This window comes from Balaenoptera borealis, assembly GCF_965194805.1.
Source record: "Balaenoptera borealis genome assembly, chromosome: 8".
Classification (NCBI taxonomy): Eukaryota; Metazoa; Chordata; class Mammalia; order Artiodactyla; family Balaenopteridae; genus Balaenoptera; species Balaenoptera borealis.
Window position 1 is genome coordinate 52963515 of NC_138865.1, and position 20610 is coordinate 52984124.

At 33.2% G+C, this 20610-nt stretch overlaps 1 protein-coding gene across 3 annotated transcripts in view; it reads right to left on the reverse strand.

Moving 5' to 3' along the window:
• The window catches only part of FOCAD (focadhesin), a 310658-nt gene that overhangs the window by 158868 nt on the left and 131180 nt on the right, over positions 1 to 20610 (reverse strand). For all 3 annotated transcript variants that reach the window (XM_082400998.1, XM_082400997.1, XM_082400999.1), the window contains 3 exons: positions 2393 to 2497; positions 1893 to 1994; positions 1235 to 1365 (listed from right to left, as the gene is read on the reverse strand). In XM_082400998.1, the coding sequence (XP_082257124.1) occupies positions 1235 to 1365; positions 1893 to 1994; positions 2393 to 2497 (338 nt within the window). The remainder of the gene's footprint in view (positions 1 to 1234; positions 1366 to 1892; positions 1995 to 2392; positions 2498 to 20610) is intronic.

The window sequence follows — 20610 nt, forward strand, 5'->3', positions numbered from 1 at the left end:
TCTTTTTAACAAAATATCAATTGAAAAAATTGCCTGACTGAATTCTATTGCTTCACTGTCTGCCAAATGGAAATCATTTAACAAAACTGGAAAAATTTGACGGATCTCGAGATGGTAACTGAAAGGTTCACTGAATAAGTTTTCAACAGACTCTGATCTGGTCTGATGTTTAACGTCTCCTGAGCCTCAGCTTTAAGTATGTAAAACTAAAATGTCGGCTATCATCTCTAAATTTTTTCCATGCCAATACCTCAAGAGAATCTAATCTCTTAAGTCTTGGGTTAACACGTGTGTAACTTCAGACTAAGATGTTTTTTGTGTTGCCAAAAGGCTGAAGCTTAGAAAAGAGGCAGAACTGCTGAGGCTTAAATACATTCTAATCCAAGATTTTACTTGAAACGAAATCATCCACATTATCAGCATCTGGGCCAACCCATTCATTGCACAGCTTCAGGAAGTACCATTCACAGTGTCATCATTGACAAAAGTGAGAATGATGCTCCAAGAATTCTACAGTGCAGTGGCTCAATCAATATATGAAACTGCAGGATTATAACTCATTTCAAATGTATCAAATCTATTTCCTCTCTAAGATTTTGGCCTTACCCTAATTCAAGAAAATAGAAATCTGGCAAGGTGGAGCTTTGCTTAGTGTTAGTTCAGTCTTGTCACCTCCTGCCTAGTTATTAACCCATAACCTAGAACAGCAGAGTCATCTCCCTAACATCTTCATGTCTTCCTAAACCCTAAAGCATACACAGGAATTCAAGGTCATTTCCCTCCTTGTAATAATTCCTATTAATTCCATTCAATGAGTTACAAATAAGGCCTTCTCTATTAAAACATCTTATAAAAATCAAGCATAACATAGGGAGAATATAAGAAAGAACAGTTTGACCGATAATCCACTGCTTAGGTTTCAGGAATTTATATATAGAAAAATAGAAAATGTAACATCATATGTTTTATTACAACATTAAATTATTACACAGAAAAGGATACATAAATAGCCTCTAAACCTAGATATAAGTCTAGACCTGAAAAGACATGCCTGCTACTCAAAGTTATTGTCTGATGTTGCTAAATTTTAAAATCAGACAACTTGACTTTAATATTCATTTATTCTTACTCAAACATCCTCTACCTATCTTTCCTCGCTTCTTGCTTGCAATAAAAAAATTAAATGCAAAATAATATACATGATATACATTCCCAAGGGTCAAGCATGTCTTACCTTTGCTTACATATATCTCTGATCGATGCTGCTTTAGCTATCAGTTTCTCCCATTGGACCTCCTTGCCCACAGACAGAGAGGGCACGTCGGACATGGCCATGAAACGCTGCAGTTCAGGATAGACACGATCCTAAGAAGGCAATTTCACAAAAAAGGTAATTTCACAACTTGAGTTGAATAATAATTGTCTCCTTTTATGCAGCATTTTCACCTCTAAATCTTACATCTGCATTGCAAATTACAATGTGTTTCATCTAATCAGAAAAAAAGAATCCTGTTATGATTGCTGGGGATTTTCTTACAGATCCATGTACTGTTCATTTCATAAAACAAGAAAAAAGTGGCAAAAACTCACTCTAATTACAAAGGCTCTAATCACTTATATTTCTATCACTTTTTCCACACAAATGGAAAAATAAATTTCAGAATTAAGGAAATAAGATTATTTTCTATTCTCAATTTCTCTCTGAGAGTCAATCACAACTGACTGCATTATAGATCAAAAGCACCACATTAAATCAAAACTTCTCAATGCAATCATTGATGTCACTCACTAATATTACTATATCAAAGCAGTGTCATGCATAATGACAAAATTAGCTTTCTTCAGTGAAAGGGACATGCTTAATACTCATACAAGTGTATATCTGAGCTTACCTGTTTTTCCCACAAAGAAGTCAACAAGCGCAAAGTGACAGCTTTTAGTTGCGGAGTGGTTCCAAGAAGTTGAATTACTCGCAGAATTTGTCCTATGCACACCTAGGAAACATTGAAGAAACTTTGGTTTCATAAATGCAAATGTGGATAACCCCAAAGTTACCAAAGGAACTTAAAAACCTCTGATTATAAAATAAAGACTGAAACGAAAGCTTACTACAGTATTACCCATCTTCTCAGAGGTTGGAGATAGCTTTGGGAGGAGCTAGTTAGCAATTCTGGGGGCATAAAGACCCAATCTCAGACAATAGCCAATGGGAAAACTTGATGAAAAAATGATTTTTAAAAATTAATTCTTAAATATTGTAACAAAAATGTTTGGCCCAACAAGGGAAGCAGTGATCACGGCAAAATTAAAGGGTCAAAATTTCACATGACAGCAAACAAAATTCATGTCTCACTTTCTTTTTGCCCCAAAGTAAGTTGCTTAATATACAAACCTTGTGAACACCAAGTGTAGGCAAAGTATACAAGATATCATTGTACAACACAGGTTCCAGTGGTCTTCCTAATTTGAACATCAAAACTGGAATCAGATTTGGTACCTAAAATGAATTTAAAGAACGTATAAATTATGCCTTTTAAAAGAAATCAATATATAAAGCAATCATTATTTCATTTTTCTCCAAAGGAATACTATGAATATATATGAATTAAAAGCCTAAAAAAATGTCAGTTAGCCATTTGTTATTAATGGTAATTTCATAGTACTGCTAATATTCTATCTCTTTTATAATTACCTGTGAGCCCTTGTTCTATCCATTTATACACGTATACATATTACAGGGGTTTTTTGGTGTTAAAAAATGCTTTTCTTAAACAACTATGACATTAACTCTCAGCAATACAAAAATAATTAATATATATCCTGCCCTAAAGAAGCTTACAGTTCTAATGAGTAGCATAGTAAAATATTCAATGGTTATTCCAATGTAAAATAATTAAAACCAATTGTAATGTAGGGGGGTTAATGGACAAAAATTTCCCTCCACGTTCATACTTCAATCCCTATGCATGACACAATAAAATAAGAAGAGCAAAATCATTTGTGGATCAAAAGACTTAATATTGTTAAAACGGTACTATTTCCCAAATACATCTACATATTCAATGCAATCCCTATCAAAATCCCAGGTAGCCTCTTTGCCAAAATTCAGAAATTGATCCTAGAATTCATTTGAAAACAAGGGATCCTGAAGAGCCAAAACAATCTTCAAAAGGAACAAAGTTTGAAGATTCAACCTTCCCAAATTCAAAATTTATTACAAAGTTACAGCAGTCAAAATAGTGTGGTACTGACATAAGGATATAAATATAGATCAATGAAACAGAACTCAGAGTCTAGAAATAAATCCTTACATTTAAGTCAATTGATTTTAGACAGAAAGGCCAAGAAAATACAGTGCAGAAAGAAGAGTCTCTTTGAAAAATGGTGTTTGATTTTGACAACTATATTTCCATATGCAAAAGAATTAATTTGGACCCCCTTCCTCACACCACATGTAAAAATTAACTCAAAATAGATTTCAGACCTGAATGTAAGAGCAAAAACTGTAAAGCTCTTAAAGAAAATATAGGAGTAAATCTTTGTGACCTTGAGTTAGGCAAAGCCTTCTTAGATATGACACCAAAAGCATGAGCAACAAAAGAAAACAAAACATTTCATCAAATTACAAATATTTGTCCTTCAAAAGATGCTATAAAGAAAATGAAAAGAACACACAGAATAGAAGAAAATATATGCAAATCATATATCTAATGAGGAACTTACATCCAGAATATATCAAGAATTCGTACAACTCCATAATAAAGGACAAATAACTCAATTTTAAAAGAGCAAAGGATCTAAAAGGATACTTCTACAAAGAAGATAAACAAATGGCCAAAAAAAACACGAAAAGATACTCAATTAGCATTAGCCACGACATAAATGCAAATCAAAATCAAATGATGCATGACTTCATACCCAATAGGATGGCTTGAAACCATAGCAAGTGTTAGCAAGGATGTGGAGAAATTGGGACCTTCATACACTGCCAGTGGGAGAATGAAATGGTGCAGCCCCTTTGGAAAACAGTCTGACAGTTTCTCAACTGGCTAAACAGAATTACCATATGATCTAGTAACTGTACTCCTAAGTACCAACCCAAGAGAAATTAAAACATATATCCACACAAAAACTTGCATGTGAATGTTCACAGAGGTATAATTTATAAGAGCCAAACAGTAGAAACAACCCAAATATCCATCAACTGATGAAGGGATAAATAAAATACAGTATAACCATACGATAGAATATTATTCTGCCATGAAAAAGGAATCAACATGGATGAACCATGAAAACATCAAGTGAAGTAAAAGAAGCCAGCCACAAAAGCCCACATATTATATGATCCATTTATATGAAATGCCCAGAATATGCAAATCTACAGAGACAGAAAGTAATTGCTTAGGATCGGAGAGGTGTAGGAGAAAATGGGGAGTGATTGCTAATGGGTACAATGTTTCTTTTGGTGGTGATGAAAATGTTCTTAAATTATCTGTCATTATGTTTGCACAATTCTGTGAATATACTAAAAGTCACTTTGTACACTTTGAATTAATTAAATGGCATGTGAATTATATATTATAAATATATATTTATATGTATATTTTATTATTTTTATTTTTTTAATAAATATATAAAACTATATTTTAAAATCATTAAGTGAACACCTATTATGAGCAAGGATCTCTACTTGATGGCACAAAATGTAATGCCAAAAAAATTTTATTTTCCTTATAGTGCATTTGACAAGTTTGTTGCCCAGAAATTGATAAATTTCCTCTATCTGCTGTAGTCTTAGAAAACTTGCTCCTTCTAAGCTTAGAAGACATCTATTTTAATCCAATCTCAAGAAGGAAAAAAAAAATCCTCATAACCCTACCAACAAAAAAGTGACAGTTAAACACTCACTCATTAATGGGCCTGACCATCACATACCACAGCGGCATTTGGAGCTACACATGTAATGGCTACAGACACACAACACACAGCCAGAATTTATGATGTTTTTAACAACTGCTGGGGCTCTATTGGAACAGAAGTTCCAGCACCCTCACCCTGAGCAAACGAAAGGAAACAAATTTTTGAATTGGCTTTTTAATTCCCCATTTTAATTAAAAAAGGTTATCTTAGATTGCACTGCACAGGTCTCAATGAATTACTCCTTCTGGGAAGATCTCTACCAAGACACTTTGACAGATTCTTAGTTCTGAGAAGGGCAATCAGTACATATAGTGGCATTTTACAAAATAGTGTATTTAATTATATGGCTTTTAACAAATGTTTTAATTATATTGTCAGGAAAGAAATAAAGTATTCTACTTATGCTAAAGAGTACACCTCCTTCATGATCCTCAGACCTAAAGAAGTATAAGCGTGTTTAGTTTTCTCTGGTAAGTTCAGAAATTAAAAAACAAAGTGGGAAATTTTTACAGCAAATAATCTTAGACTTAGATCTTGAGGCTATTCTAGTTCATATTAAATTCTCAAATCAATGGAAAAACAAAATATGTGTTATTTCATTAGGAAAACACAGATATAGATATATATGTGTGGAAAACATTTTTTGCATAAAGTCTGAGCTGTTGTTTTCCAAATGAAAAGACATATATGTGTATTTATTGATTTACTTGAGATGTCATTATGGGCTCTTGATTCCTCTGCTCTTGAGTCTTCTATTCTCTGGAAGCAAAAAAAGAGAATGAATACTCTGCCTTTTACCTTAAATTTAAAATAAGCTGGCAAGTGCCCTATAATTCACTGTCTCGAGACCTCCTGGTTTCATACAACTCAATGTTTTCTCTCCCTCCTTCAGAATTCAAGTCCTTGATTTAAAAAGTTTGATTTCAAATGATGGAATCATTAAGGAAACCCCTCCCATAAGACTATCAGCAGGTTTCTCAGCAGAAATCTTGTAGGCCAGATGTATATACAGAATGATATATTCAAAGGGCAAACAAACAAACAAAAAAACCCAGCCAACTAAGAATACTATATCCAGCAAAACTTTCTTTCAAATATGTAGGAGAAATACTTTTCTAGATAAACAAAAGCTGAGGGAGTTCATTCACTAGGCCTCCCTTGCAAGAAATGCTAAAGGAAGTCCTTCAAGTTGAAAGGAAAGAACATTAGACTGCAACATAAAAATATATGAAAGTATAAAGCTCAGTGATAAAGGTAAATGTATAGAAAAATATAGAATACTGTAATAGGTCACTTTTAATACCAGAATAGGAGATAAAGACATAAACATAAATAGCTAACTATAAAGATATGTTAATGGATACACAACATAAAAAGATGTAAGTTGTGACATCAATACCATAAAGTGTGTGGGGGGGGTGAAAAAGTAGAACTTTTACATGCAATTAAAGTTAAGTTATTATCAGCTTAAAATAGGCTATTATAACTGTAAGGTGGTTTCAGTTAAGTGCCATGGCAACCACAAAGAAAATAGCTATAGAAGATACACAAAAGATAATGAGTAAGGAATCAAAGTATTTCACTACAAAAAAATCAACAAAACACAAAGACTGAAAGAGAGGAAAAGAGGGACACAACAGCTATAATTCAGACAAAAACCAGTTAACAAAATGGCAATATTACATCCTTCCTGATCTATAATTACTTTAAATGTAAATGGATTAAACTCCCCAATCAAAAGACAGACTGGCTAAAAGTTAAAAGACAAGATACAACTAAATGCTGTCTACAAGAGATTTACTTTATATTTCAGGACACACACAGACTAAAAATAAAATGACAAAAAAAGATACTCTATGCAAATAGTAACCTCTAAAAGAAAGCAAGGATAGCATAACTTATACCATACAAAATAGACTAAGTCAAAAACTGTCACAAGAAACAAAGACGAACATTATATAATGATAAAAAAGTCAATTCACCAGGAAGTTAAACAATTATAAATACATATGTACCCAACATCAGAGCAATATATGTATGCTCAAATATACAAAGCAAACATTGACAGAACTGAAGGGAGAAATAGATACCAACACATATAATAGTAGATTTCATTACTCCACTTTCAATAATAAATAGAACATCCAGACAGAAGATCAATAAGAAAACAGAGGACATGAACAACACTATGGACCAAATGAAACTAACAGACATATACAGAACATTCCATCCAACAGCAAGAAAATACAAATTCTTCTCAAGGGCATACACAACATTCTCCAGGAAAGATCACATGTTAGGTCACAAATAACAAGTTTAAGAAGACTGATATCATACTAAGTATCTTTTCTTACCACAGTGGAATGAATCTAGAAGTAAATATTAGTAAGAACACAGGAAAATTCACAAATACATGGAAACTAAATAACACACTGCTCATCAACAGATGAATGGATAAAAAACATGTGACATACACACACACACATATATACATACACACAATGGAATACTACTCAGCCACAAATAAAGAATAAAATTTTGCCATATGCAACAAAATGGATGGACCTGGACGGTTTATGCTTAATGAAATAAGTCAGACAGAGAAAGACAAATACTGTATGTTATCACTTACATGTAGAATCTAAAAAACAAAGCAAACTAGTAAATATAACAAAAAAGAAACAGATTAACAGATACAGAGAACAAACTAGTCATTACTGGTGGGAAGAGGGAAGGGGGGAGGGGCAATATAAGGATAGGGGATTAAGTTTATACAAACTACTATGTATAAAATAAATAAACTACAAGGATATATTGTACAGCACAGGGAATCTAGCCAATATTTTATAATTACTATAAATGGAGTATAATCTATAAAAATTTTGAATCACTATGTTACACACCTGAAACTAGTGTAATAGTGTAAATCAACTATATTTCAATTTTAAAAAAGAAAGAAAAAGTATCTCAAATAAACACTCTAACCTTATACCTCAAGGAACTAGAAAAAGAAGAATAAACTAAGTTCAAAGTTAGCAGAGGGAAGGAAATAATGAAAATTAAAGCAGAAATAAATGAAGTAAATAATAGAAAAAAATCAACAAAATTAAAAGTTAGTATTTTAGAACATCAACAAAACTGACAACCCTTTAGCTAGCTAAGAAAAAAAGACAGAAGACTCAAATAAAATCAGAAATGAAACAAGAGACATAACTGATACCAAAACAATACGATGGATTTTGAGACAACCATATACAATTATACTACAATAAATGGGATAACCTAGAAGAAAAGGCTAAATTCCTAGAAGTATACTTCTCACCAAGACTGAATCATGAAGAAACAGAAAATCTAAACAGACCAATTATAAAGAAGGAGATTGAATGAGCAATCAAAAACCTCCCAACATAGAAAAGCCCAGGACCAGATAACTTCACATGTGAATTCTACCAAACATTTAAAGAAGAATTAACACCAATCCTTAAACTCGTCCCTAAAAATTGAAGAGGTGGGAACACTTCTGGACTCATTTTATGAGACCAGCATTATTCTCATACTAAAACCAGACAAAGACATTACAAGAAAAGAAAACTACAGGCAAACATCCCTAATGAACACAGATGCAAAAAGACTCAACAAAATACTAGCAAACAGAATTCAACAACACATTAAAAGGATCAAAAATCATGACTAAGTGGGATTTATCCCTGGGGTGCAAGGATGGTTCAACATGAAAATCAATCAACGTTATAAACTACATTAATAGAATGAAAGATAAAATCACATGATCATCTCAATAGTCACAGAAAAAGTGTTTGACAAAACTCAGCACACTTTCATGACAAAAACATTCACTAAACTAGGAATGGAAGAAAATTACCTCAAAATAATAAAGGCTCTATGACTATGAAAAGCCCACAGCTAATATCATACTGAAAAGTAAAAACGAAAAACTTTTCCTCTAAGATCAGGAATAAGTCAAGGGTGCCCACTTTTGCCATTTCTATTCATCATAGTACCAGAAGTTCTAGGCAGAACAACTAGGTAAGAAAAAGAAATGAAAGTCATCCAAATCAGAAAGGAAAAAGTAGGGACTTCCCTGGTGGTCCGGTGGTAAAGAATACACCTTCCAATGCCAGGGACGTGGGTCTGATCCCTAGTCACAGAACTAAGATCCCACATGTCACAGGGCAACTAAGCCTGTGGGCCACAACTACTGAGCCCACGTACTTCAACTAGAGAGCCCGCATGCCACAACTACAGAGCCCACGTGCTCTGGAGCCCGCACACCACAACTAGAGAGAGAAAACCTGCACACCACAACCAGAGAGAAGCCTGCGTGCCACAACGAAGAGTTTGCGCACCACAATGCAGGATCCTGCATGCCGCAACAAAGATCCTGCGTGCTGCAACTGAGACCCAACGCAGCCAAAAAAGAAAAAAAAGAAAGAAAGGAGGAAGTAAAATTATCTCTGTGACAACATGATCTTATATGTAGAAAATTCTAATGATTCCACATACCAAAAAGTTAATTAAAATTAATAAATAAATTCAGGAGAGTTGCAGGATACAAAACAAACATTAAAAATCAGTTGTGTTTCTATACACTAACAATGAACAATCCAAAAAGAAAATTAAGGAAACAATTGCATTTACAATAGCTCAAAAAGAAAAAAATACTTAGGAATAAACTTAACTACAAGGTTAAAGACTTGAATATTGAAAACTACAAAACATTGCTTAAAGAAATTAAAGACAACACAAATAAATGGAAGGACATCTTGCGTTCATAGACCTGAAGACCTAATATTGTTAAAATGTCCATACTACCCATAAAAGTCTACAAATTCAATGTAATCCCTGTCAAAATCCCAATGGAATTTTATTTTTGCCCAATAGGAAAACAATCATAAAATTCATATGGAACCACAAAGGACCCTGAATAACCTCAAAACATATTACAAAGTTACAGTAATCAAAACAGTATGATACTGGCACAAGGATAAACATATAAACCAATGGAATAGAATAGAGGGTCCAGAAATAAACCTATGTATATACGGTCAATTAATTTATGACAAAGAAGCCAAGGATATACAATGGGGAGAGGACAGTCTCTGCAACAAATCCAGGGAAAACTGGATATCTGCATGCAAAAGAAGGATATTGGACCCTTATCTTACACCATACACAAAAATCAACTCGAAATGAATTAAAGACTTAAACATAAGACCTGAAACTATAAAACTCCTAGAAGAAAACATAGGGTAAAAACTTCCTAACTTTGCTCCTGGCACTGATTTCTTGTATATGACACCAAATGCACAGGCAACAAAAGCAAAAACAGACAAGTGGGCCTACTTCAAACTGAAAAGCTTCTGTACAGCCAAGAAAACATAGTAAAAAAAGGCAACCTATGGAATAATAAAAAAATTTGCAAACCATATATCTGATAAGGGGTTAATACCCAAAATATATCAGGAAACCCTATAATTCAACAACAAAAATATAAACAAACAAATAACCTGATTTTTAAAAAATGAGCAAAGGACTTGAATAGACATTTTCCAAAGAAGAAATACAAATGGCCACAGGTATATGAAAAGATGCTTAATATCACTAATCATCAGGGAAATGCAAATCAAAACCACAGTGAGATATCACCTCACACCTGTTAGAATGGCCATTATCAGTAAACTAGAAAATAACAGGTGTTGGCAAGGATGTAGAAAAACTGGAATCCTTGTACACTGTTGGTAGAATGTAAAATGGTGCAGTCACTATGAAAAACAGTATGGGGGTTCCTCAAAAAATTAAAAATAAAACTAACATATGATCCAGCAATCCCACTTCTGGGAATTCAGGACAGGCAGTAGTCTCTTTTAAAATTTATTCACAAAAAAACATTAACTGCTCAGTTGCTATTAGCTGCCTGTTCTGAAACAAGAGTCTTTTTTATTGAAACACAATTTTCTGTAATATTTTATGGAATATAAATAAACTTGAATTGTTTGACTTGTTTAACTTGGCACTGTTAGTTTTTATAATAAAATACACATGCGTATTTTAAAATGTTTCAAATAACTGAAATATTTCAAAAGAATTGAAATCAGGATCTCAAAGAGATATTAGCACCCCCATGTTCACTGTAGCATTATTCACAATAGCTAAGAGATGGAAATAACCTAAATATCCATCAGTGGATGGATGCATAAATAAAATGTGGTATATACATACAATGGAATATTACTCAGCCTTAAAAAAGGAAATCCTGTCATATACTACAGTATGGATAAATCTTGAGGACGTTATGCTATGTGAAACAAGCCAGTCACAGAAGGACAAATATCACATGGTTCTACTTATATAACTATCTAAAGTAGTCAGTCTTAAAAAAAGAAAGTAGAATGGTGGTTGTCAGGGGCTGGGGGAAGGGGGAAATGAGGACTTGCTGTTCAATGGGTACAGATATTCAGTCTTGCAAGATGAAAAATTGTACACAGTATACCTAACATTTTGATAAGAAGGTATATTTCATGTTACGTGTTTTTCACCACAATTTTAAAAAGAACCATGGGCTTGTTTTTTAAGAGTCAGAAGAGTCTTGTTGAGTTCATTTAGGTAAATGACTTTATATTACAGATGATGGAAGTGAGGCACAGAGGGATCACAAAGTTAGTTGGTGGCAGAATGAGGATGGAAGTTGATGTCTCAGTTCACCCCTCTATTCTATCCTGGCGGAAATGAAAATGATAGAAGATTCCAGGCTGTACATAATAGGATAAAGAGCTATTATGTAAGTCTTCTCCCTATAATCAGACAAAACATACAGAAAAAGTAAGCAGGAGAGACAAAAACCAGTACCTACCTGTAGTCAATCATATAAAGAACAGAGTAGAAAAATTTAACTCTGGATTCCACGAAAAATATCCATGTTGGCAACACTGTATGAGGCTACACAGAAAGTAGCATAATCTTTCAGAGAGTTCTATAATGAAAATCATGAGTAGTGCTATCCACTTATAAATTGAGAAATACAAAGGGCTTTGTTATTATTCATTTTAGTTTTCAGATGAGAGATATAATAAATGTTTATAACTACCCTCTTTTTAAAAAGCATGAGACTCATACTTTAATACTATGTAAGAGGTATAGCTATAAATTAGTATTAAAATACCAGTGAAAAAAATAATTCAAGGCATGATCATCTTATGGAAGTAAGAGGCAAAAATCCAAAGCAATATCTGGTTTTCTTTAACTTTTTAGACTTATGTTTTACAAAACTAGACCTGAACTACAAAAGCACATTCTTAGATCATATTTTATACATATCCTTAGATAAGTGCTGAACCATCTTTGCACAAGACTCTCTCCTGTGAAAAAGTGGAAGTAATCTATGTACACAAGTGTATTTGCCATTTATAAAACAGTGGTAAGATAACAGTATGTGTTAAGTTAGAAATGAAAAGATAAAACATGAATTTAAAAAAAATTTTTTATTGAAGTATACTTGATTTATAATACTGTGTTAGTTTCAGGTGTACTACACAGTGATTCAGAAAAACATGAAATTTTATAAAACAAAGTGAATATGCTAGGATGGTACATATAAAAACAAAAGCATAAATACATTCTTTAATAATTCTAACATTGAAAGAAATTTTTAAAAATTATTTATTCTACAAAAAAGGGGCATAACGTACTATGATTTTTTTAACAGTTAATTCCACCTTCCTCAATTATTTGACATGTCTACTTTGGTTTCTACTTATTATTTAAGTAATACAGTGAAAAGCAGTCCATTGAGGGATGTGCTGAAAAACTAATCGTTTCCTTTACTTGTAAGGAATCTGCAGAAACGCAGCCACATTACAGAAACGTAAACACAGTATAATTTTCTCCTTCTGTGGTTCATATTATATTTATATCACAGCATTATAATTAAATAAGTGGTCTAGGGTCTTGAAGTTTAACCTTTGAGACTCAGATAAGGTCAAGGGAAGATAGGTATCTAGAAGACTGTCCCCACTGGGCAATCTTCTTTCTGTCTGATATTCACTCTAGCCTTATTCCAGTTCAGCCTGAGCATCTGATCCATAATGACTCCTCCAACAGTAACAGCTAACATCTATTGAACAGCGACTGTAAATGATCTCCTTAACGCTTTATAGAAATCATGATTATCACCATGTTTGAAATGACAAAACTGAAGCTTGTAAAGGCCAAATAATGTGCTCAAGGTAACAGAGCTAGTACATACTGGAGGTAGCACTAGAACAAAGCAATTTAACTCTGAAGAGCCCAGGTACTTGCCACTTTGCCTTACCAAAAGTAGGGATGGCATCTTCCTCACCTTTGAATCTCAGGTTCCAGCATACCGTAAGTGCTTTTAGAATGCATAAACTACTCCTAATTTCTTTATCTGCTCAAATTCTATTTGCAAGATGGATCTTATAATAGAGTTGCAGCTATTTCATTCGGTACCCAATTATTAAAAGCCTACCACTTGCAAAGAAAAGTACTTAAAGATAGTACTCTGGCCAAATTAACTTTGAATCAGAAAAATTTACCTGTTAGGTAAGTGTTACCAGGATATCAAAATGTTACCAGGACATCTTCAGAATCTCAGGTAAGAATTTCCCAGTACATAGAAAAATAAGTTCAGCAACACAGGAGCTCCAAAGTATGGAAAAAAAGAGGAGATACCACATACAAGAATGGATAAAGTCAAGTATTGTATCACTTGAGGAGTCTGAAATACCTGGAAGAAAATAATCATGACCTTTCTCAACCTAAACTTAATTTCTAGGTTAGCCTCCTTAGTCTTCTGAATTTAATTATCTCTCAGAGTCTGGCAATTTATGTATTTAGAACATGGTATAAGAAAACTTAAATTATAAAGTAATAGTCACACTATTAGTATGTAATTACCAGTGGGAAAAAGGAGTATAACCACAACTTCTTTCAATTGCTAACATTTTAACAACTTGCTATAAATGATAACTATAATGACTGAATTCCTACAAGTATAAAACTTCCTTCCTACAAAAAAGTCGGTTTTACATTTCTATCACGGTAAGATCTAAATCTTTGGTAGTCTGACTGGTAGAACAAAAGTGAAAAGCCAATACCCTGTAAGTAAAGTATAATGTGTGTATTTTTCCTTTCAATTTGGTACAGTCGATTTCTACTACTGTATATGTCACTGGCAATGTCTTAAGTCAGAGATTTGAAAGGAGGAGTCTGAATGCCCTCCAACAAATGAGATATAATTAAATATAGCTCAGCGAGATAAGCAACTATGTAATAAAACTAGAGAGAGTCAATGCTTTTGAATTTATTAAAATAGTACATTGCTCAAGGATCCCAAAGCTATGACAGTCAGATCAATTTACTGGAATATGAAAAACTATGCAAGACTGACAATGGTAAACATGAGCCAATTCATACTACATTTGAGGGAAAAAAAGATTAAATGGCCAATACACATCGGCTGAACATAAAGTATGACTCCAAATCCTCACTTTCCTTCTTCAGTGACAAAAAACCTTTGAAGTGTAAATAAGTGGTAGATATTTTATACCATGAATTGCATTTATAAGGTCCCAATTCAGTCTCAAATGAAAGCCTTAACATTAAATAGGGTTTACATGAATAATGGTAAACAAATGACCTGACTAGAAAGTTATATTAACCAAAAAGATGCACACCCAGAATGAAGTAAAATTAATGAAAAAAGCCAGAAACATAAAAAAGGATTGATATAAATGTCTTGCAACAATGAATAAGAAGACATTCAATTGCTTGGAGTAGACAGTGTATTGTTAAGGAATGACAGAAAACAGATTCAGTAAACTCCTATCCTGCATAATCTTCTGCATCAAGGAAAAATATTAGACTAGAGAGATGAATGTTAGTAAGAAAACACTGACAGTAACACCCATGATAGAAGCAGACAGTACAAACCGATAGAAAAAAGAAAAAAGATGATGATGATTAATCCATGAATGGTTTTTAGAAAAACTGATAAAACTGATTATTAACGGGGAGGAGAAATCCTAACACATTACCACGTAAGAAAAAAATTCCAAATGGATTCAGGAATTAAATATCAAAGAGAAATAATGATAAAGAATCTAGAAGAAATGTTAAGTGAATATTTACATGCCCTCTAGAAAGAAAATAGCTCACTATGCATTAAAACAATGAAAGTAAAGATGGCTACAATTCAAGAACATTTAGAAAACAAAAAGAGCTATTGAATTTAAATACATATTAGCACAACAAAAAAATTCAACAATAGTTGAAAGATAAAGTTAAGGAAATTCTCCTCAAAAGTGGAGTAAAAATGTAGAGAGAAGAATATAGGGGAACAAAAGATAAGAAAAATATAAGACCAGTACAGAATTCAAGGTCTAAGCAAGAGAAGTTCTAGAAAGAAAGAGCAAGGTCAATAGAGGGAAAGAAACTAATGACAAAATAACAAAGAAAATTCCCCAGAATTCAAGGACCTGGATTTCCAGATTAAAAGAGCCACCAGTTATCCAGTACAACAGAGGAAAAAAGATTCACACTAATACACATCAGCATTGAAATTACAGAGTATCGGGGCAAAGAGAAGATTTTGAAAGCTTCCAGAGAGGAAAAATAAAAACAAAAATTAGGTTCACATAAATATATACTCAGGATTTCAGGAATCAGAATAACTTTGGATTTCTCCACAGCAACACTGCAACCTATAGAAGCAGTGGAAGAAAACAAACAAGATTTTGAAGAAAAATGGGTCCCAATGCAGAATTCTACACCCAAACTAACCCAATCTCTGCCACACAGTAAAGCACTCACTAACAGCCAGCTACGAAAAAGAAAACACACACACACACACACACACACACACACACACACACACACGATTTTCAACCAGTGATTTGATACTTGAAATAAAGAATGCAAAAATTCTTAAGATACATAAAGATTTCCCCCTCCAAAATGGACAAAGCACATATATCTAAAACTCAAAGAGAAAAAGAAAAGGAGTGAATAAAAACTTTAAATCTCACTATTAATTTTTAAAACTGAAAATTATAACAAGATCATTTTCTCACATACTAAAGTTCAAAATATTTTTAAATTCTAAAACAATGTAAACATACAGTGAAACAGATATTCTCACACAATTATGGGGGAGTAAAAGGTGATACAATGTTTCTAAACAGAAAAATTTCAAACTTCATTTAAGAAGTTTAGCTCTAATCTGGGATTTGCTTCAAAATAACAGTTCTGAGTTGGGGACTGGAGAGTGGAGAGTACAAAAGATACAGGCCAGCTATGGAATGGTAACTGTTGAGGCTAAGGGATGGATTCATCAGTTTATTATACTATCTATCCATTTTTGAATATGTTTGAAATTTTTCATAATAAAACATTAAAAATCTTCTAATCTAGGAATCTCATTACATAAATGTATTTTTTTTTTAAATCAGAAATTCAATAAAATTTAGGAGACAAGATTCCCCCCAATATACATACAATATCATGTCAGAGTAAATCAGCTAAAAAAAAAAGCAAAACACAATAAAAACCTCCATATTATAAAACACCAACACAATGTGGAAAACATATGCCAGGAAAAAAAAAATACTGTAAATAGAATTTGTTGTTATAACCACAAAGAAAAAAGGGCAAAGAGAAACAGAAAACTCTGTGTTCCTGTACTACAGAAGAATTGAAGACAGACAATAGTTACCTGTGAATATTTAAAGGGTAACATATATGGACAAACTAGGTTTGTTTCATGTAATCCCAAGGCCCAGACTGAAGGGCATATTTGGGTTTAATATGGAAAAGAAGTTTTAAGAGAAATTTTTAGAGAATTGAGTGGGATGCCTCAGGAGGCATTAAGTTTTCTGTAACCAGAGGTGCTCAATAAGAGAATGATAACCACCTACTGAGGAGATGTTTAAGGTATATATATATTTGATATACTCAAATATCAAAAAGGAGAATATGAGAGGAAATTGTCAGGACCTACTACTTAAAAATATAAAACATAGCCCAAATTAATCAAGATTTAAGTAAATATTTGTGCAGAAAAGAGTTAACATAGCAGGCTTGAGAATGGCATCCTTAAAAAGCCTGCTTGCAAAGTTAGCCTTTGGGTAGAGTCTCAGAAAATGGATTTTGGGAGGGTTCCTACCATTCTTCACTGATAGGAATGTGCCTAAACTGTTTGTACAAACACAGTATACAACACTGAGCCTAAGTTAACCAGCCCCCAATAAAACCCTTGGGCACAGATCTCTAATGTGCTTCCATACTAGACAACACTCCACATGTGCTGTCACGATTCCATGCTGGAGGAATTAAGTGCATTTTGTGTGACTCCACTGGGAGAGGACTTTTGGAAACTTGTGCCCAGTTTCTTCTGGACTTCACCCAATGAACCTTTGCCCTTGCTAATTTTGCTTTTACCCTTTAGCTGTAATAAATCATAGTTGTGGTTGCAACTAAATACTGGGTCCTGTGAGTCCTTAAAGCAAATCAACAAACCTGGGCATAGTCTTGGAGACCCCTGACCCAGTATCATTTCTCTGCTTTAAAAGTAACTAGCAATTAAAAAAACAAAACGTTACGTAGGATTTTTTAAAAGAACAACTTCTAGCATATTTCTCAATCAATAGTAACAGTAAACTCTCCTATGAGTTATACACCTAACAATCAAAAATATTTGAGGGACAATTGCACACTGGATGCTGTGTTAGGCTTTACAACACAACTGAGAAAAGACAGTCCCTGCTCTCAAGTAGTTTACAATCTAGTCAAGGAACTCACAATTAAGATCTCCATCATTATTGACTGAATAAGCCAAACTCAACTTTGAAGGTTAAAAGCATAGAAAATAATTTCTATAGATAGAAATTAAGATATAAGAACAAGAAAACAATCTTTGATAACTGCAAATACTAAATAGTATAATAATGACTGCTTTTTGTTTTTCAGAGGAAGGCAGTGATTCTAGGTCTGGGCTGCCCAACACGGTAGCCACCACCTTCATATGGCTATTTACATCTGAAATTAAATTAATGAAAATTAAATAAAATTAAAACTCCAGTTCTTCAGTCACATTAGCCAAATTTCAAGTGCTCAAAAGTCACACGTGGCTAGCAGCTGCCATTTTGGAAAACAGATTACAGAACATTTCCATCATTGCAGAAAGTTCTATTGAACAATGCTATCATAAAAGGCTGAGGTGCCCAAGAATTCCTCAGTCGTCTGCTACCACATTATCTGTAATGGCAACAACAGTAACAAAAAGAAACACAGACACCTTAAATATCTATCAATACGGAAACAGTTACGTACATTACACTGTTGATACACCATAGTATACCAGCATCCTTCAAAAACCATAAATTACACCTGTAACATGGAAAGATGGCTATAACGTATTAATGAGAGAAAAACACAAACTGCAAAGGAGCATATATTTAGTATAACATAATGGCTTTGTGTGCATATGTGTGTATATATATTTGGGGGGTCAGAGGGGAGAAGGTGCATTAAGGCAAATATATTTGTTTACGAGTACTTGTACATACTACTATATTGTTTGGATACATACTACAATTACATATTACAAGAATATTACTTTAGTAAAATAAAATATTATTATTTTATTTATTTATATTAATAAATGTAATTAATATAGTAATGTTGTTTTACTAAAGTTATTTTCAGCAGTATTTCAGTATGTGATGGGACTGAACTGGCTATTAAATGATGAGAAGCTATAGGACTAGTAGGCAGAAGAGCAGGAAGTAAACAAGGCAGCATTAGGACCCAGCAAAGGCTCAGTGGAGGAATGAGACAGACTGCAGATTTCCTGCCCAAAGAAGACAGTTCATGTCAGGGAAGAAAGTCTGATCATGCTTCTCCCCTGACTTCTTGCTCAGCTTAGTTTTCATGGCAAATCTAGTCCTTCTTGCCTGCTGAACCTTGTATGTGTCTCTCCTTTTTCAAACTGATGGTTCAACTATTCATGCACTAACCACGAAAAATAATGTTTTACAACCATGAAAAATGTTTAAGGATAATAGAGTAATTGTTTGCCACTTTCTGGGCAAAGAATATCCTAAGTATTGTTTGTCGCCCTAGCTTTGTAAACACCTTTATTTCAGTATACTTTGGGTAATAGTTATTCATTCTCAAGAGTGCTGCCCACACTAGTCTGTGAACACCTCACAGGTAGCAACCCTGCTCCTAGTCTTCTTTGAATTTGCCCAAGACCACACGTATAGCAAATACTCATGAACATGAGCTGAATTCAACTCGAGACTGACTAAAGGAGGAAGAAAAAGTTAACAGACTGTAAAGTATTGAGACTGACTACTTCCACCCAAAAAAACATCTGCCTGACAGTCCATCACCCTCTTAGGACCACCCTGAAAACCCCATTTTAAGAATTTGTTCTAATTATACCATAACTTTATAATGAATATGATGAAATATCCTTTCAACTGCTTTCTTTAATACTCTCCACCTTTTCTTTCCTTTTATCAATGCACCATCTAATTATGATCTTTGTAAACCTAGTAAATAAAGACTTTTTATGGTCAATTTAAAAAAAAAAGAATTATTGTTCTTAACCATTTTAGGTTTCTATTTCACTGCAGAGACTGTGAGGCTATTTTAGCCAAGTAAAGCCAATGAGAAGAGTATTTCTAAATACTTGGTACATTTATATCAAATAAATGAGAATTGGGATTTTTTTTTTTTTTTTTTTTTTACTGTACCTACCTGTGTACTATTCAACACAGTAGCCACTAACCACATGTGGCTAATCAGCCCTTAAAGGTGGTGCGTCTGAACTGAGATGTGCTGTAGGGTAAAATACACACCAGATTTGGAAAGTTTTGTACCAAAAATATATATGTATAAAATATTTCATTAATAATTTTATGTTGATTACATATTGAAATAATGTAGTTTTGGATATATTGAGGTAAACAAACATATTTTTAAATTAATTTCACCTATTTATTTTCACTTTTTAAAAAATGTGGCTACCAGAAAATTTAAACCTATGTATGTGGCTCATATTATATTCCTACTGAACAGCACTATTCTCTATCCCCTTTATGCATCTAAATGTAGTTTAAAAACACATACACACGTGCACACACAGGCACACTGAAAACAGTTAATGTCTCTCTTTTCAGGTACTGGGGAATAAAGGATGACAATAAGCCTCAGATGGGCAAGGAGCATGTCTATCTTGCAAAACAGCATAGCACTGCTCCTAGAACATGAGGTAGCAGATAAATAATTGTGAAATAAATAAAAGAAGCTATAAAAATAAACTACAATTTTAATAATATATAACTTTTATTGAGCACTGATTATAAACCAGGTATTATACTTTGGATTATCTCATTTAATCCACCTGATGAATTTAATGAGGTGGATTCTTCTATTATTCTCATTTTAAAGCTGAGAGAACACAGGTATAGGCAGAATTATAATAAATCTCCAGTATATTTTGCAATATTACAAAAAACAATTCAATTTAGATATTCTATACAGGAGGTTCATAAACCTTTAAGTAATAAATATTTATTGAGTGCCTTCTATCACATGGTATTATACTAGGTGCTATGACATTAAGAGAAAGCACAGGTTAATGCAATCAAA